General features: G+C 41.2%; 1 protein-coding gene across 1 annotated transcript in view; it reads right to left on the bottom strand.

The window, feature by feature from the left end:
* The window catches only part of aqr (aquarius intron-binding spliceosomal factor), a 181,889-nt gene that overhangs the window by 93,504 nt on the left and 67,849 nt on the right, over positions 1 to 20,536 (bottom strand). Inside the window, exons 20-23 of the mRNA XM_084309865.1 lie at positions 14,765 to 14,934; positions 2,854 to 3,095; positions 2,108 to 2,266; positions 1,015 to 1,084 (exon numbers count right to left, since the gene is read on the bottom strand). Of these exons, the coding sequence (XP_084165991.1) occupies positions 1,015 to 1,084; positions 2,108 to 2,266; positions 2,854 to 3,095; positions 14,765 to 14,934 (641 nt within the window). The remainder of the gene's footprint in view (positions 1 to 1,014; positions 1,085 to 2,107; positions 2,267 to 2,853; positions 3,096 to 14,764; positions 14,935 to 20,536) is intronic.

Raw genomic sequence — 20,536 nt, 5'->3', positions numbered from 1 at the left:
AGTGCAATTAGCAGACTCTCCCATAAGACATCTCTTTGGTTTCTTTAGTTAAAGGGAGAGGCAGAGAGAGAGTGTGTGTGTGTGTGTGTGTGTGTGTGTGTGTGTGTGTGTGTGTGTGTGTGTGTGTGTGTGTGTGTGTGTGTGTGTGTGTGTGTGTGTGTGTGTGTGTGTGTGTGTGTGTGCGTGCGTCTTGGCTGTTAACGACAGTAACACATGCCAGTGAGGGGTGTTGGAGGGGGAGAGGAATGGAGAGGAGAGCGTGGCATGCATGCAGAGTTGTTTTATGACTGTGCTGATAGCCAATCTGCCATATTTACTCCCGCTAGCTGCATGATAAATAATAACCCAATGCTCACTGCCAGCAACCAATCACCACACAAGGACTGCATCTTCCATCAAACCACTGTGTTGAGTATGCGTGTTTGTATGCACGTGTGTATGTGTGTTGTGCTCCTGCAAGAATAGCAATAGTAGCCTGGATTACCATGTGTGGATGAAACTGTACTTATGTACATCTACTGCCATGGGCTATGTGTTTTTTTTATGTGCACTAATCCATGCTATGTGTTTTTTATGTGGACTAATTTATGCTATGTGTTTTTTTTATGTGCACTAGTACTATTGTGTCCAATGTTATTTATAGAGGGGTGTCCAGGACAGGCCTGAGACCTGTGTGAGTGATGGGGATCAGGATGCTAAATAACTCCAGCATATTTACAGGTGGGGGGAGTTCCCTTTACTGAATGCCAGTGAGTGGTAACAAATCCTGGGCATTATAAACAGGCAGCACGGACAAGATTGACCCGCCACGGCAGCATTCCCTGGAATGGCAATGTTGCACAGTCTTCCAAATGTACCTCACTTAAGTTCTGTGAATGTCGCATTGCCTGCTGTTGAATGACGATATAAAGGCAGTGTAGGAGAATGCCTGTGCTCTGGTGTTGACGTTAATGAAGGGACATTATCATGTGTTTTATGTTCCGTGGTGTATAGAAATAATCACTGTCACGTTACCATGGTGAGTCCCGGCTGCATCCCGGCGCGTATGGCTTCGATCTGAGTGGGAGTGAACTGGATGGTGTTCCTGTGACAACAACATTCATATTACCATTCATGTCAAAACAACAAATCAACTACTTAAGTCACAGACACTCAAGAGTGTTTAGAGAGAAAACCTATTTCATGCGACCCGCTTTTCTGTGATGTTTTTCTTAAACACATTTTTAAACATATTTCAACCAGGGCTCCCCCAAAGGACTTGTTGTTAAACCAAATATGGAATTCATTCATTTCATTCATTCATTAATTAATTCAAAGTGCAAAAAGTAGAAAATGCTAATACCATCAGATGGTACAAATGTACAAACATCCTAGTTTGACCCGTCCGTTTTCTGAGCCACTGGACAATCTTCAGAGAATGGTTGAATAGTTCCCAATGAATATCCAATAGTAGTTTTGCTTGAAATACCTTTCCCTACTAGCAGAAAATGAGCCCACACTAGCAAATAAATCAACAGTCAGACCAGCATGAATTGAAAGGGGGATTCAACCAATATTTGTTGCTTGCACTATAACACTGCTTAACATTGTCCTATCATTTTAACTGTATTAACATTAAACGTTAACCTTCTCTAATGTCATGTGTCAATTTGATCAGTGTTGTTTTTGTGTGTGTTTGTTTTGCTACTTGCACACTATTTTAACTGTGTTTTTATCCTTACCTTTTAGCGTTTACTTTTAGGGAGCCTATTGTAACTAGGAACTAGGGCTGAAAACTAGCCTTTTGGCTAACTGGCATATTTACAGCAATGTGCATTAATATGCACTGTCAAAATACATACATACATCATTTTTTTATAAATAGAGGTTGAAACAAGCACAGGGCCTGAGCTCAAGCTAAAAGCAAAGGTGTTGTGTCCTGTGTTGTATTTGAGGCCTGTGGACAGAGCGGAGACAGATGAGGGCTGCCTGGTGTTCAGAGAGGTCAGGCCTTGACCTCTAGCCTTGAGAAAAGCTAAGTTTATTCCAGCCCGGCAGGACTTCCTAAGCTCTCTTTGCAGTTGACCCTCTGAGCCTGGAGGCTTGACCTTCCACCGCGGCCCCTCACCGTTTAGGCTGGTTGTAGGGGTACGGCCCACGGTTGGGGGTGACATGGGGCTCGACGATCAACGTCCGGTCTTCCTCCTTCTTCTCCTCCTCCTCCTCTTCCTTGTCGATCTTCCTCTTCTTCCCTTTGTCCACTTTGTTTGGGACTGGGAACTTGATTCTAGGAACAAAAAGAGAAAACATGGAGAATATGAAGGCAGTTCGTACTGGTGTGATTAACTGAAGCATGAAATACAATAACTCTTGAAATTATTGTCTTCGTTTATTTTGTTGCAGTTTGGGGTCTGATCTAGTCAGCATATACCTTTTGCTTTCTAAAAATCCTGGATGGATAGTAGCCTATTGATTGTAAAATAACTATGATTTATTAACAGTAATTATTATATATTAACTTGATCGATGGACAAGTGATTTTGTTTGCAGATGATTCTGTTGGAAGAAAATGTTAAACTGTTTTGAACATTTGTTAAGGGTATATTGCAACAAGGGGTAGGGCCTGATAAGAACATTGCTTCTTCCTATTCCTTTTCGGACAAAAGACTGTTTATTATTTTATCTTACTTTATTTCTTTTTTCTTTTCACAGCAAATAATAATAAATAAAAAAAACATATTTCTTGTTTGATCATTCATTACAAATGCTGAGATCAAAAATAATTCCCATGTCTCCATTATTCCTCCGTCCGACACCAAGACAGGACAACCTCTTGGAAGGCCACGTATTCTAAATTGGACCATCGACCCTAACCTGAAGGGGGGGACTTGTAGTTCAGGGTTCCCCTCGTTGACCTTGACTGTGTAACCGGGGAAACAGGCACGCAGGTGGTCCAGGGACAGGAAGGTGTCGTTGAAGTCGAGCGAGGAGATCTGATTGGGCATCTTAGAGTAGTGGGCGCTGCCCGGGTCGCCGTAGCCCAGGATGATGTCGTGAAGCCAGTTGGGGACGACACACTCGGTGTTCATCAGGTTTCTGATAGTCTCCAGCACCGCCTGGCAGAGAGAGACACCAGCAGACAGGAGAGAGAGCTCGGTTAGATAGTAAAGAACCCACAGTTAGAGAGACCACCCTCGCAACTGAAAGGTCACAATGTGCGTTACCACAGATAAGGATATGGATCGCAAACCGCAAACCAGTCTTTACTAGTCTCTTTTGGTATTACTCAAAGAGAAATATGCTAATTAATGAATTCCTTATTCAACTGTGTGTAATATAGTATCTGGAATGCCCTGAATCAAAATCCAGCCCTAAGCCGACATCAGTGAAAACTGGTAATAAGATGAAAAAGGAGCACCTAAGGTGGCAGTATATAAGAAGCTGTCTGAAAGAGAAGGATAGAGAAACCTTAGTTGGATGAGAATAGCTGCATGGCGGGGCAGTGGGACATCTGTGTGTCTGTCAACTCCATTTTAATGAGCTGCCAACCGTCCTAATGCCCCACACATCACACACTGGACAGGGGAACGTCTCCGGCCTGTATCCAGGTCGTGAAGCCAGAGGAGAACGTTTCTCCAATAACTATTAGTTACTGTGTTTTTACACCGTCAGTAAATACATTTTAAAAATACAAAATACAACAACAAATCATTCACAAGTCATTCTTCTTGATTTGGAATTACAGAAATGGGCTTGAGAGAATTGGACTAACAGATCTGACAGAGCTTTAATGAGAAGCTTAAAAAAAAGTCCAAGTGTTCAAAATCCTATTTAAAAAATTGTTTTGTGCATGGTACACATACAACATAGTCAACACAATTACAAACAAATTAGCTGGGTATTGTTTGACATTTTTAAGTACTAATACTGATACAAACACCTTGCATTTGATACCAATACCATCCGTAACAGTAATTTTTTGTGTTTTGTATTGATAGGTCAATCAAGTCATAGGATATAGTAGTTATCCTATATAGGTTTAAGAGGGGAGGTCGCTTATAAGCCCTTGGTTTTTTTTTTACCTTTCCTGCACATTTTAACTGTTCTTCTTTTTACTTATTTTATCCCAGAATGTATGTTTGTAAGTGCGAATAACAATACAAAATAATAATAATAAATAAATATATGATACAAGTCATAGAATACAATAACGCTGATAGTGATCAAGTGCAGAAACAGCATTTCTTTTAAATTAACGTATTCAAAACGGGTATTGTTGTTTGTCTCAAGATTTTACAATACCGGGTAGTATTGATTTGATTAAGTCAGATACCTTGATGAATAGAATAGAATAGAATAGAATAACTTTTATTATCCCGTGGGAAATTTGACACTGCAAATCCAATGGCATTGGTTTTCAATACCCAGCCCTGCTAACAAGGTTAGCCTTCCCCATGACTGGTGTAAGAACTATCACAGTGTCTTGAAACCAGGACACAGGACGGGGGTCTCCATCTTCTTAGCCTTCTGTGCCAGCTGCCTCCTTCAGGGGTGCAACCTGATACTAACAATATGAACAACCTACAGGCTTGCTGCCAGGGATAGATACAGGGAGGGAGGGAGAGAGGAGGGGGGATAACAACACAAGGTCACCCGTGGAGGAGTGTCTCAGTTTGGGATCAGTGGGAGAGAGGGGCCTTGAGCTGGTGGTAATCCCAGAGCTGCCTGCCCCCCCCCCCCCCCCCCCCCCCCCAAGACCCTGGCAGTCCAGCACGAGTGATGGATCACCCAACGGATGATGCCGGGAGGACTGGAGCTCAAGGCCTGGAAAGCCGGCTCTCGGATAGCGAGAAAAAGAGGGAGGAAAAAGGAGAGAAGGAGAAAGAGAGGAGGGAACGAGGAAAAGGGAGTGAGGAAAAGAGAGCGAAGGAAGAGCTCAAGGCCTTGAGAGTCAGCTCTGATAGAGAGAAGAGAGGAGGGGAAACAGAGAGAAGGAGAGCTCAAGGCCTTGAGAGTCAGTTGTGATAGAGAGAAGAGAGGAGGGGAAACTCAAGGCTTGGAGTATACGGCCTCACGGTTGTATGCCTCTGCCAACCAGTAGCCAGTGGGAGGCTTATGAGTAGGAGTCCAGCGGCGCCACCCGCGAGTCTCTATGACAAACGGTTCTCAATACAAAAGGGAGCAGGGCTTAAAGGAACACGCCAACATTATGGGAATGCACTTACAGTCTTCTCCGGAGTCAGACAAGAAGATAGGTACCAATTTCCTCTCTGTGCGTTCAGTAAAAAGCTACCTGGCTGTTGGCCAAAAACACATCTCCAAGAATTTTAAGCTAGGCTAGCTGATCCCTATCCAGTCCACTTCCATTAATTTGTGCTAAGCTAGGCCTAGGCTAGCTTGAAGCCAGATCGATTTCTACTGACCAGAAAGGAAATAGGTATCTATCTTCTTGTCAGACTCTGGATAAGACGGTAAGTGCATTTGCTTTAATGTTGTTTAATGTGTTCCTTTACCTGTAGGGGGAGGGGCAAACATAGACCAATGTAAGTGGATGTCCCTGCTGAGTCAAATATGAGTCTGTGTGACAAATGGTTCTAAATGGCTCCTGCACATAATAAAATTCACCTGGAGCCGCAAAACCTATTTACCCTTAAAATGAAGATAACACAGTGTATACAGTTTTATATATATTTATACTATATATAGAGAGGGATTGGAATTTATTCAAAGGCCTATTTCTATGTACCTATTGTTATTTTTCGTTCAGTCTCAAGTGTCGGACAGTAGACGGGCAGAAATGACAGCTGGCACCAAATCCATTCAGAATAAGAGACAACAGACCCAGTACTTTGTGGGTGGTGTGGAAATATGCCTACAAACATTAAATATCTTTGGAACCGTTTGTATTCAATTATATCTGAATCGGGAGATTATTAGGCAGGGCTGTACGCTGCGATGATATCGTCGCGAATTGCCCCTTTAATTGGCCGTTGCGATTGGTAAATATTATCTGGGGGCGGGCTTGCGAGTAGTGCTTTCAAGCCTTGGATTCGCATTTCACTCCTAAATTATCCAAGGCGTGTGATGACGCGATGACGTCACTCACGCGAGCTGAGCAGTGAGCACTCAGCAGGTATGATCAGCGGGAACAATCGACTGAGCACTCACTCTGATAGACTGGCTGACTGTCTGATTTAGCTATGAAGAAAAGTAAAGTTAGTATTGCTTCATATTTTCGACGCGTTGTTCGACCTCCTATAGTGAGCCGAACTGAACTGAACTCAGACACACGGAGAGAGATGTGGCATCTGCTTCTCCTCCAGCCCTCTCGCACCCGTGGCTGTTGTAAACACTGGGACCTCGGTGAGCCTGCCAGCCGGCTAGCTACTGATAGCTATCAACAAATGCTCCAGTAAGTCTAGTAGTGCATGATAGCTTGCGTTAGCTTACTGTTCAAAACGAAACGTCCCATTAACCTGTTCCACCCCACGGCCACGGTACCGACCCCTTTTTGACATTATTATCATATATTAGTATTTTTATGAGTGCTGCAATAATTTAACGTTTTTAAAATCAAACGTTTTCAAGTATTATTATCACTACTATGTCACAAATACATGTAGAATGTAAAACGTTAGGTTGGCAATAGTTTAGCAATAGGTTAAAAGTGAGTTTATATCATTTTAAGTTTTTATTTTTCACTCGCGTTTTTGACGCTGAAGCGTAAATGGAAATGTTGAACCATGGGAATTGTAGTTTTTTTGCGGCCATTTTGAAGAGCGCATCGCCAGCTATCTGCCAGCGTCGGAATTTCTCAAAACTACACTTCCCATGGTCCGCTATGGTCGTTCAAAGTTAGGCATTCTGAATGAATCATATCAATAATTGTTATGATTCGCGATAATAAGCTACAAAAGGTAACGTTTTTGACAAATATTGAAACGCAGTCAGTTTCTCCACACTATTGTAATCATGTAGGAATAATTAGATCTGAAATTAGTTACAAAATGATTACACTGTGGGAGAAATAAAAAAGTACAGTGGATTACATTAAATATCTGTATATGTTATTATACATGCCTGGTGATACTATATCCAAATTGAACTCGGCCATTTGAAAGATACTATATGTATATATATATAAATGTGCGAATTGGCTATAATAAGGTAATGTATAAGCATATATTCTATATTCTATAATAATATTTCAAATTGCATTGGTCCGGATGGGAGAATTCAGTACTGTATATACAAAACCTTCAATTTTATCATCTTCCCTTTATTAATTTCCTTAGATCTTTTGTACACATGATCTCAAGAGGGTACTGAATTAGCTCAGTGGCAGTTTTTTAAGTTTGGTCATTATTATCATGGTTTTATTCACTGTCAAAGATGAAAAGAAAAATCATAATTCATATTTTCCTTTGTTTCATCAGAATTTAAGCAAGCCTAGTAATAGACACAATATTTCTGACACTGAGAATACATTCATTGAGGTCCATAGATGTTCCTAGATACCAAGAATATGCAAATAGCCCTTGTAGAAGTGGAGCAATATTCCATTTACCATAGGTATACATTTTATGCAGATTTCACCTGGGGTGGAACAGGTTTTAAACTAAATAGTTCAGATAGCTCCGTCCTGATATCAATGTCTTATAACACTGAGTCGATGCGTATTCGAGCTGAGGGCACGCTGAATATAGTCAATAGGGAGCAGCTGCAGCGCCGGAGAATCCTGGCCGTAGCTGGAGGCTACAGTATAGGGCCCAGCTGCAGCTCCGGAGAATCCTGGCCGTAGCTGGAGGCTACTCAGTACACACAGACAGTGGAGCTGGTTGCATATAGCGAGCATTTAGACTTGTTGCGTGGTGGCGATGTCTCGCAGATAATACAACTACAAGTATGATTATATAATATATATATTTTATTAAAAAAAATTATATAAAAACAATCGATATAAATAATGGTAAAATTGTTATTTAAAAATGTGCCCCTAAAAAATATTTTTTGCCCCTAAATTTCTCATTTAGGGGCAAGTGTGCCCCTAGTGAAAAAGCTTAGCGTACAGCCCTGTTAGGGCTGTCTTAAATACTTCGAAGCTTCGAAGCTTCGTTCGATGGCACAAGCTTCGAAGATAAAAAAAAAAAAAGCGAAGTTTATATATATATTTTTCCTTTTTTTTGTTTTTTGTCTCAAATCTTGCGCCTCCATTCCAATGAAACGCAAGTAAGCGGCGCCTCAACTCCACCTCTCTACAACAAGCACGTGGAGATTATCTGTGTTGAAAACAACAAGGACATGTGCAGCAGACATGTCGACGAAGAAGTCATCAGACGTGTGGTTACACTTTAAAATATGCAAAGACAATGCCCAAAGAGCAGAGTGCCAGATATGCCAGAAGAAAATGGCATATCACAACTCTACAACAACTTTGTCAAATCACCTAAAAAACGTAAGTATCGTTGTACACGACGGCGACGCCACACAAAACATTAATAAGGCTATGCCTATGCCTATGCTGCTATGACTAATGTGTTACCAAGTTGGCTAATTTAATTGTAATCATCTGCTTTTGTAGGTGCATTGTCTGATATAATTATAAATTATAAATGATAAATTAAATATAATATAATTGTTTGCTTGATAGACGAAGGTTGCAACATAATTACCGTAATTCCTCTAATAGTAACCGGGTCTCAAATACAAGCCGGGTCTCTATTAATGGCCGGGTGCGCTCTTGAGCTAAGCAATTATAAGCCGGCCTCCTAATACAAGCCGGGTTACTAATATACTGAGCTGCATACTGAGCTAGTTACTTGATTTCACTTTGAAAACGTTGAAATGACCAGTGACCACCTGTAATTGCACTGTTTACTATTTCATACAGTACTTGGTTTCAATAAATGAACCCAGTACATTTTACTGGGTTCAAACTGACACAAAATGTTGATTTATTCATTATGATCCGTTTGAAAATTTGAAATATAGGCCTCCCTCTTATACAGGCCTCCTCCTAATACAAGCCTGGTACCCGCTACAGTTGAAACAAATACAAGCCGGGGTTACTATTAGAGGAATTACGGTATGTAATGTCATGTCGTTGGCTGTGAGAGCAGCCCCACTGCACCCAGGCAGCGCAGCCGAGTGAAACCTTGTTGGCTGCGTCACAGTCACGAAAGGGGCTACTTAATTAATTAATCCAATCCACTTTATTTATAGAGCACATTTTAAAACAACAAAGTTTACCAAAGTGCTGTACAAGTCCCACAACATAAGATAAAAAAATATATATATATATATATATATATATATATATATATATATATATATATATATTATAATAATAAAAAAATAAAAAAAAATCTCAAAGCTTCGAATTAAAATCGAAGCTCGGCCCGAAGCTTCGATTGCCAAAAAAAGCTTCGAAGGTCAGCCCTAGAGATTATCTTCTGTCAAAATTGAAAGTGTATCTCTCCGTCGCATAAAGGCTAGAGCCATATGAAATCCGCGATCACGGAATCGCGGACGGAATCGCGGAATTGAGCAATAAAAATGGAATCAACTGTATAAAAAAAAAGAAAAAAATTATAATTTTTTTTTTTTATGTTGTGGGACTTGTACAGCACTTTGTTCAACTTTGTCAGTGCTGTAAAGTTTAAACCTTTTTAAATCTTAGACAAACAAAACACTTTGCTTTCATGAAATATTGTAAGCCATCATTTGAGGCTTTATAAAAGCAGCACAATGAACACAAATTATTACTTATTAGACACTATTTCTGATGGTAAAATGAGCGTACAAAGCAAAATACAGAATTCTGAAATATTAAAACGGAAAAAACGGAATTTGGGAAAAAAATTTATGGAATTTGGAAAAAAATTAAACTGATTTCATATGGCTCTAATAAAGGCTGGCTGTACAGTGTGCATAGAATAAGGCATATATTATTGAAATTAGTTTTGTCTAACGAACGCATCTATTTCTATATTTAATATCGTTTCATACATCTTCTCCAGTGTGTCATCAGACAGATTCGGCCATCAGACGCGGGCAGCATGCGTAACGGAGAGAGGAGCGCTTGTGCAGAGAGCTAGGTCGCAAGGTTGCCCTGACGACAGGCATCTGGACTGCCCTGACAACCGAAAGCTATTTTACCGTCAGTGTTAATTTCGTCAGCTATTTAAAATCTTCGCTTTCGTCTTAGTCATGTCTCAAATGCTCTTTTTCATTTTCATTATATTTAGTCACCTTTATCTATTTTTCATCAAGGTTTTGTCAACTAGAGGTCTGAGCATTTTTGTCTTAGTCTTTTTTGTTTAGTTTCGATTTAGTCTTCTTTGGTTAGTCTCGCCACTCAGTTACAGCCTCATAAGTTGGCGTGAGCTTTTTCTAAAAACAAAAAAAGCTAACGTTAGTGATAGCTGGTTAGACTTCACTTATGTAAGCTGTTTAATGTGTTCTATTATGGTGGATCAACATAATGTAGCGATCCGTCATGTAGTAATTAGGGATGCCCCGATCGATCGGCCACCGATCGTTATCGGCCGATACTCAGTATAAATATGCAATCCGTGAATTCCGATAATGAGTCATATTCGCCGATCGCGGAAACCGATCAAGCGAAGGTCTCACTCGCTGTCTGTCTCAGTGGTGACCTCAGGAAGCTCCAGGTGGTCCAGAACAGGGCAGCACAGTTGGTACTGGGCTGCTCACTAAGGTCTAATGTGAGCCGTATGCATGCCCGCCTCTCTTGGCTTAACGTTGAAAATAGATTGTCTTTTAATATACTTGTGCTGTTCAAGTTGGTCATGAGCAGTAAGACTCCTGTTTTTATACATAATCAGATTGTTTTTAGTAATACTGTGCACGAGCATTACACTAGAGGTTCCAGTAGTGGGCAGCTTGAATTGCCAGGTCCTAGAACCAGCGCTCTGGGGAGATCTTTTATTTTTAGAGCATTAACTCTGTGGAATGGCCTGCCTCGGAACCTCTGCTGCATTTACAGTAGATTCACTTTTAAAAAGAATCTTAAATAGTTTTTAAATTGTTTTTAACACTGTAAAGTAATTTTTTGTTTTTGTTTTACACTAATGTAATTTTAGCTATATTAATTGTTACAGTAGGTTCATTATGCATTGTGTGTACTGACTTTTAATAATTTTGTTTTTTGCAATAGTGATTGTTTTTGTGTGTTTTTTTGTGTGTGGACCCCAGGAAGACTAGCTGGTTGCTATCGCACCAGCTAATGGGGATCCCTAATAAAATAAAATCAAATCAAATCAGACACACAGGACCTGCAAACTGCCGCTGCTCCTCCTCCCTAGCCCCGCCCGCCCCTGTGTAGAGTTTGTAAACACTGAGGACTGAGAGGAGGCTCCCCTGCTCGAGTCTGTAGTGCATTCGACCTGAGCTAACGTTAGCTATCTAGCTATCGTTACTGTTTAAACAAAATTACCCAGTCAACTATTCACGTTTAGTAGGCATTGTCTAACAGTATTTAGCCGGCTAGCTATTGATAGCTCCTGATATCAACAAATGATCCATAAAGTCTAGTAGTCCATGTTCATACCTCCGTTAGCTTGCGTTAGCTGACGTTAGTTCTCTGTTCAAAACGAAATGTCCCATTGAACTAAAGTTCTGTCTTAACGTCATCTAGCCGGCTAGCAGTAGCTACAGATAGCTCTTGATATCAATGTCTTATAACATTGATTCAATGCGTATTGGAGCTGAGGGCTTGCTGAATGTGAAATGACCAAAGAACCGTAACGTTACCAATAGGGTCCAGCTGCAGCGCCGGAGAATCCTTTTTGGAGCTGGAGGCTACTAGAGTACACAGACAGTGGAGCTGTTTGCAGATAGCGAGCATTTTGACTTGTTGCGTGGTGGCGATGTCTCGCAGATAATACAAGTACAAGTCTAATTATATAATATATATATTTTATAAAAAAATATATATATATATATATATATATATATAAAATAAATTTTAATTTCTTTTTAATCAAAAACAATCGGTATCGGATCGGTATCGGCCGATATGGCTCACGACGATCGGTGATCGGTATCGGTGGCAAAAAACGTGATCGGGGCATCCCTAGTAGTAATGTAAGGAAGAAAGAGGAGTTTCCATTTCTGTATGGTGCTTTATTTCCAGCTCAATATGGGGTTTTAGAAGTTGATACTTCCCTTCTCATACACAACACATCTACCTCCTAATACGCTAGCTTCACAACAACAACAACGTAACATCCGTCCTCCCATATCTCCCGGGGGGAACAACACTCCCAGCATAACAGTGGTGCCCCTACAACTAGAGCAACACACAAAACCCCAGGACATAACAATATAACAATAACAATAATTCACCCACGGAACGATGTGTTGGGGATAAGGGTTCTGCACGGACAATTATGTTTGTTACTTTCCTGTCTGCAAACGAGTTCCTGTTAGCTAGCAAGTAGCAAGTAAACAGTTGATAGAAATCGGTGGTTTTTCAATGTATGTGATGTATAGATTGGGGGGAGATGACCGCATCTAAAAAGGGGCCAGGTCAGAGAGGTCAGAAATGTGCTTGCCTTAGCAGACAGTGATAGAAGAAGCGGTTCAGAGGCAGGAGCCAGCAGAATGTTTAGCAGCCAGCAGAATGTTTTGAATTCCCCAGTACATCAACATTGATAACAGAGGCAGTGCGAGGGAGAGGGTTTGACAGTAGAAACTGCGTTTAAAATGTGTGAAAGGTTATTAGCAGTTGTCATGACAGCGCGTCGCATGACAACCAGAAGAGGGGCAGGCCGTCGTTGCTATGACAAAGATCCTATAAAGCTGACAGTGGTTCCGGGTAGGGGCAGACCAAGAGCGACTAAGGGCAGACTACAATCTGACTAGGACTGAGATCACACAGAAGAGACTCTCTCCTCTCATCACAGAGAGGGGGGGGGGGGGGGGGGGATGCCACATCATCATTAGCTTCGGCTAACACGAGGATGGTCTTGGCTAACGACCAGGCCTGACCACGAGTGGACTGAATAGCAGAAGGACGATAAGACTGAACACACCGAAAGATCATTAGAATAGATCTTACATGGACAATACAATCTGTTAACATCTGAGCTGAAAATAAACAATGCTTTTCCTTGTAAGGTAGTACGTTGTCAAAGTGTCGAATTCTTACGAAAGGTGGAGAATTATTATGGTTTGCGGATCGCACTAACAGGGAGAGATAAGGATTGTAGAGCCAGTATATAAGACGTCAGGACCATTAAAAGTACACAACGCAGAGGGAAGGGATGGAGAGATGATAACACAAGAAGACGTGATACTGGCCGATTGATCAGAATCGAACACAGTGTTGACGTTGAAGTTGAATAAACGTTTAGCAAGATTTTATTTTGCAAACTACATTTTGCGTCGTCGTTTTTTAGTCAACGACATTGCATGAATAATTTTTTTCACATTAGTGTCACATGATCTCCATTAACGTGACGTCTTGTCTCGTTTGTCAGGGTAAAAAGCTTCGTTGATGACCATATTTAGTCATCATCTTCGTTGACTAAATTAACACTGGTTACCGTCACTTGCGGGGGGATTCCCCAGGCTGGCAGAACTGGCTAAATCTGCGACATCAATACCAATCCGAGCTGAGACAGGCTATTTATGTTCTATGTAGGCTATCTTAATAATAATAATAATAATAGCCTCATTCAAAATACTCTTGTTGCTTGTTAGTACAGTTATTTTCAGTGTTTTATGCACGTATATTATTTAGTTGGACATTTTTGTTGACATAAGTGCATTTTTCATTTTTGTTTATTTATTCGAATTTTTGTTTGTTTGTTAACTACCGTACTTTTCGCACTATAAGCCGCACCTGACTATAAGCCGCAGCAGCTAAATTGAATGATGTGTACATATATAAGCCGCACTGGACTATAAGCCGCAGGTGATTTAATGTTTAATTACCATATGTAAGGGTTCGTGCACAGAGGGGATTGTCACAATACTGTCGGACAAATAACAAGAATTAACTCATTTACAAGTTGTATTAAGTTTAGCAAATAAGGGAACAGATAAATAACATTTCAATGCAGTAAAAAAAGCAATATCTTCGGGTTTGGTCCACATATAAGCTGCACCGTTATATAAGCCGCAGGGTCGAAAAATGGGGAAAAAAGCCGCGGCTTATAGTCCGAAAAGTACGGTACATGCTTTTGATTTTTTTGAGTGGGAGTGACGTTTTTTTTGTTCGCAAATTTCTCGCCACATATCAAGCAGGTACAGGTAAGCCTGCATCATTAGTAGTGAAAGCAAATTAATCTGTCCATGCTGAATTAAACCCTAGTTATCCATGGTTAGCTTAGTGGGGGGTTGGAAACTCAAGATTAGCCACCTGCAGATTGCAGGAAGAGCCGCAGGGTGTGATGTATATTTTAGTTTTTATTTCAGTTCACAGTATCACCTCGATCTCCAAAATAAAAAAATTAAATAGCCGTTATTTATTTCCATATTATTATTATTTTTCAAACTATACAGCCGTGGGTTGCCGACCCCTGACCTAGACCAATGAAGTAGTAGTCTGTACTGAGTGGACGTTTGTGCTACATTTTTTGAAATTCCCTCACACATTCATGAGTCCTTGAGTCCAAGTGGACGGACAACCCGAAGACAACCCGGCCACAGCTGCTCCACGCAGAGGCATAAAAAGGAATGAGGAAAAAGAGAGAGCAGGCCGTGTGTCTAGGTTACAGGTAAGGACTGTTGTCCGTGTTAAACTCCTAGTACAAACCTTGAAGTTGTTCTCCTTGGGTTTGCGTCTCATGATGATGTTGAAGGTCTCGTAGGGGTCCTCTGTGCCCGTCTGGATGCTACTGGTCATGTCCTGTTGGTACTGGTTCGGGTCCAGCCACACGCGGAACGTTCTGCCGTCTCCATGTAGTTTGGGCTTCGGGTCAGGTCCTGGGTGGAATGGAGGGGAGAAAGATAAAAAAAAATTGTGGTCAGCAACAATGCAACCAAATTGACCAGCTGCAGTAAGATTGTGGCCTTTAAATCTGCACAATGAGAAAAAATAATTGACCGATTGCAAACGCCGTCTTATTTTGACCCTCCAGTCATACCTTAACACTAGGGGTGGGCAATATGACGATATTAAATAAATATCGGGTACAGTTCATTAACACTTTGATTGCCCAACCCGAGTTTTCTCGGGTTTACCCCCCGCGGGTTGAATGCCCACTCACGAGAATTCACGTATTTTAATTTATTCTTTTTTATTAGCGATCTGAAATCATATTTCATCAACCAAGTCTACCGTTGGAAAATCAGCCACTCCAGGCGCTCAGATGTGAAAAAAGCGCCCCCTATCGTCTCCCAGATGGTAATTCACCCCTTTGGATGGGATTCAATGAAAAATGAATGAGAAAAAAAAATCGATCAAAGGGTTAAATCAAGCATTTTTAAGTGCTTTAGAGGAAATGTCAAAATATCGCAATATATGTCGTGTATCGTGATTTGTGATAGAGCAAAAAAATATTGTGATATCATTTAGAGGCCATATCGCCCAGCCCTACTTAACACCCATTGCTAAGCACCATAGCTTGACGACAGTCTTGTTCAGCCGGCAAAACGTTTTCAGATTGAACATGCCCCTGCATTGACTACGATTGCCAACACTACTTTATGAAACAGAGGATGAGAGACAATTTTTTCTATCCACAATGACACTGAAAAACCAATGGCTATAATGTTATTTTTAACACTGGGGTACGCTAACGTTACATAGAGCTACAGTCAGGTTCATAAATACTTGGACATTGACACAATTTTTCTGTACACCACCACAATGGACTTTAATTGAAGCAATCAAGATGTGTTCTAAACCTCTGAGGTCGCCACACCCATAGGCTGGTTTACAACAATGATGCGGCACGGTCTAGGCCGCCTCATCTTGGCGGAGAGGATTCTTCAGAAATGCCGAAAACGTTGCACAGTTCAGAAATAGGTCAAAAATTTGATATTAGCCATTTCAGTGCTTTGTTCTCTATCTGTTTCCTTATTTGTTCAATTTAATATGACTTGTAAATGTGTTAATTATTGTTAACTTGTCCGGCTGTATAATTTCCCTTGCTGTCAACTACAGTTGTGTCGTAGGGGAGGGGCTAGTAACTCGATAAACAACATGATTGCTTTGTTCTCTATCTGTTTCCTTATTTGTTCAATTTAATATGACTTGTAAATGTGTTAATTATTGTTAACTTGTCCGGCTGTATAATTTCCCTTGCTGTCAACTACAGTTGTGTCGTAGGGGAGGGGCTAGTAACTCGATAAACAACATGATTTGGACGTATATACTATTATACAACCTGGAGATGGATCGCATATTTCAACATGCCATAATAGGAATATTTCTGCTCCACGCTGATCGCCCAACGGCCCGAGGAGACTGGGGTGAGTTTCAGCGTTTTTTTTTACCGTGTTCGATACAAACTGCTCTAATGATCATATCACCCACACTAGATGAATCATCTAACGTTGGCCACGGAATTATAAACGACCCCCCCCCCCCCATCCGGTCAACATCAGATGATAAGTAGTAACTTCTAGAAGCACGTCCATTTGACATTTTTTATCTCGCGCCGATCGCTATCAAACTGTATACAATCATCAATATAATGCATTTAGGGCTATAAATCACGTTCTGCAGAAAGCTGCAGAAAACGATAAAAACATATTTATACTTTAGACCGTATTTTAGTATGAATATGTGAATGAAAAAGTATAACGTTACTACACCCTGAACAATAGATACTTGATGTTGAATGGGCCATAGTAATGTCAATTTAGCAATACAATTTAAAAAGTTATAGCCCTGCAAAGAAGGGGAACTTCTCCATAGACAAATAGAGCTGGCAGAGGATGGTATAATGATGTACATAAGCCTGGCGAAGAAAGTGTTAAGAACAGAATTGACATTGCTTTATTATTCTTTTATATAACTATATTACTGCACATGGCTACGTTTTGATCAATTAATACAAGCAGTCAGATAAATTAACTTTTTTTCTATTTTATTTAGAAAGTTCTTAAATAAGAATGTCCCACCCAATACCCAGCTGTTAAAAACGGTTCAAAACTACTAATTTTATTAGTAGAGATACTTTTAGAACAATAGCCTGATGCTGTATTTTCCTTATTTTTTTTTGTATCCACTTTTTCTCCTCATTCTCTATTTTTCTCCCATCCCAATTTCGTATTAACACGTGGGAGGCTCACGCTGCCCCCAATACTTCCTGTTTCCGCCGTACCGGCGGCGTCTATTCGAAAGGCAACCGGTTCATGCGTTTTTGCGAATCTGATTGGCCACTGACGTTTCTGGTCATGTGACATGTGCGCCCAATCGCGTGACGCGCCCATTTCCGCCTCGACCAGCAGCAAACTACCTAACGCCTAGTTTATCACTGGTTAAGCTTAGGCGACTCTTTCGAAGTTGGTTAAGGTTAGAGTTTGGAATCAGGGCTGGCGTTCTATCGCCATGCTCTAAGACAAACTCTAACCTTAACCAACTTCGAAAGAGTGCCTAAGCTTAAGCGGCGAAAGAACTTGCCGTCACACAATTGGTGCGACCAGAAACAGCAGTGGCCAATCAGAGCGCAAAACGCGGAAGCATGAACCGGTTGCCTTTCGAATAGACGCGTAGCGGCGTCACCCAAACGACCTGTAGGAGTCGCTGTCCACAACGTCCAATCCCCACCCACCGGCTTTCCCACCCTCTAACACTGCCAATTGTGTTAGTATGACAGCCGGCCAAGCCGGTAGCAACACAGAGAGCTGGGCTCGATACCAGCATATCCTGCGTTAGTGGCGAGCGCCTTGCCCACTGCGCCACTCAGCCGACTGATGCTGTATTTTCCATGAGTTGAGTGGATGCATTACCGGAGCAGTGTGTGTGTGTGTGTGTGTGTGTGTATGTGTGAGTGTGTGTGAGAGCGCACGCTTTGCGTAGTGGGCGTGTCAACAGTGTCCCTCCCTCGAGTCCCTACATTCCACCAGGGCCTTGAGGAGGGCGAGGAAGATCATGGCAGACCCCGCCCACCCGGGTCACAACCTCTTCAACATGCTCCCCCACGGCAGGCGGCTACGGCTGCCCAAGACACTAAAGTCCCGCCACAGACTGAGTTTCTTCCCCTCAGCGGCTCGCCTGGTTAACGAGTCAGGTGTCCCCCTGCTCCACCCCCCCTCTATGGCGAGCTGCTAGGGCTGGACTTCTGGACTTGAACTATGCTGCACTGTATCCATGTCCCCTACCACTACCACTGCACTTTACTGTCTTATTGTTGTCTCACTGTTCTGTCCTGTTTTGCACTTATTTATTTATCATTATTATTATTTTGTTGTTCCTATTTGTGAATAATCATGCACTGAAATGTCAAATCACGTTCCATTTGTACCTGTACAATATGGTGAATAAAGTAATCTGAATCTGAATCTGAAGTCAGCTGAACTCGCGCCAAGGCATAGGTAAATAGTCAGACATTAGTCACATGACATCCCAGAATTATTTCATAATACAAAGTTTCTGAATGGACGTTTGGATTAAACCAAGTTGTATGCAGTGATGAACGGTCTTTCCCCACGGAACACAAGTTACTTAATGTTACACAGGTCGCGCTATGCATGCGCTTGCTAACATTAAGATAGAAGTGTAACTTAATGTTACACAGGTCACGCTATGCATGCTTTTTTCGAACGTTTCGTTCTCTCCGCTGATGAGAGCAGAGTTGTCTCTCAAGTACCCGTATGTGCATGTGTGAGCGACTCGAGTCGCGAGGGTGTGTAGTAGGGATGCACCGATATGATTATATATTTGCCGCCGATACCGATTGTTCAACTAACACAATCGGCCGATACCGATACCAATATTTGTGGCAAACATAATATATTTGTATGTCTCTAAATGTTTTGATGAATTGAAAATGGAGGATCCTTATGTAAAAAAGCCGAAAGTATTTTTCTGGTCTTCATCCTCCATCCACTGTTGTTGTATTGAGCTGTACTGTATTGTACCCATTCTGCAATCTGTTAATAAAGTTTTCAATCAATCAATCAGACAAATGTATAGAAAAGCTTTTATTATAACCATATAACAAAAAATTATATTATTGTTTATGAAAATGTTTTAGCCCTATGCTTGACTATTATTTTAGGCATGGCAACAAATAAAATAATAATAACAAAATGAATAAATAAATGTAATATTAAATAAATAAATAGGCTACACGTCTCTCTTTTTGTGTTACAAATTGTGCTCACCGATATGAGGGTTGTGCAGGTTGCTTGACTGAAACTTTTTTCAAAGTTTGAACATGTGGACCAGATTGACGCGACACAAATTTACGGATATTTAACGGCCACTGCCATCGGCAAATTTGAGCTTATCGGCCGACAGGCCGATGGCAGTCAACAAGGCACTTATCGGCCGATACCGATACCCGACCGATATATCGGTGCACCCCTAGTATGTAGCACAGCACAGCCCGCTCCTCGTGCAGACAGAGAGAGACAGAGAGGAGAGATAGAGAAAACGGCAAACAAGATTAGTTTGAGACGTTTCAATTCCTCGAAAAAAAACTCCATAATTTCTCGAGTACCGATAACGTCAGAGCTTATCAATACTCAGTTTTTTTCTAATGTAGTACCGGTTCCCGTTTAGAACCAGGTTTTGGGGGGGCATCCCTAGGAGGGGCTCAGTACTTTCAGTCTCAGGTGTCGAAGACACGCAGAAATAACCGCTACCAAATCCATTTAGAGACAATGAATCCAGTAGGCTACTTTGTTGGCGGTATGAAAATATGCAGAGAAAGCTTAATATCTTTAGAAACGTGTATATCTCAGTAGCCAGACGAAACCCAGTAGTTTGTTGGCGGTGTGAAAATATGCAGAGAAACATTAATATATTTGGAACCGTTTGTGTTCAATTGTATCTGAATCTCTCTGTCGCATAAAGGCCTGACTGGCAAGTCAGGCTGAGTCACGCGTAACGAGAGAGAGAGGAGAGAGAGAGAAAGTCAGTCTCTATTATTTTGTATTATTTAACTATTTAATTATTATTTAGTTATTGCATGCACTGGCAGTTGAACTGCATTTAACTGAACTGAATAATAATAAAAAATAAATAAAATTGTTAAATACAAAGGAAAAAATATTAAATCAGAGAAATCCGAAAACAGAAAAATTCATATCCGAAAACAGGAACAGATCAAACGGAGTTCATAGGACCCTACTGAAGGCTTATTGTATCCGATAGGCCTACTTGTGTCGACCCAGCTGTCCACCACCGTTATCTCATGGTGGTTATGGTCTTCAGTTCCTGCTCATTCTTGGGGCATTTTCCCTTCAGTTTTGTCTTCACCAATGCATGCTCAATAAATTCAGGTCAGGTGATTGACTTGGCCATTGTGTAAAATTCCACTTATTTGCCTTAAAAACTCTTTGGTTCCTTTCGCAGTATGCTTCGGGTCATTGTCCATCTGCACTGTGAAGCGCCGTCCAATGAGTCCAT

The sequence above is a fragment of the Notolepis coatsorum genome, assembly GCF_963971535.1.
Source record: "Notolepis coatsorum genome assembly, chromosome: 3".
Taxonomy (NCBI): Eukaryota; Metazoa; Chordata; class Actinopteri; order Aulopiformes; family Paralepididae; genus Notolepis; species Notolepis coatsorum.
This window is presented reverse-complemented; position numbering and strand designations above follow the sequence as displayed.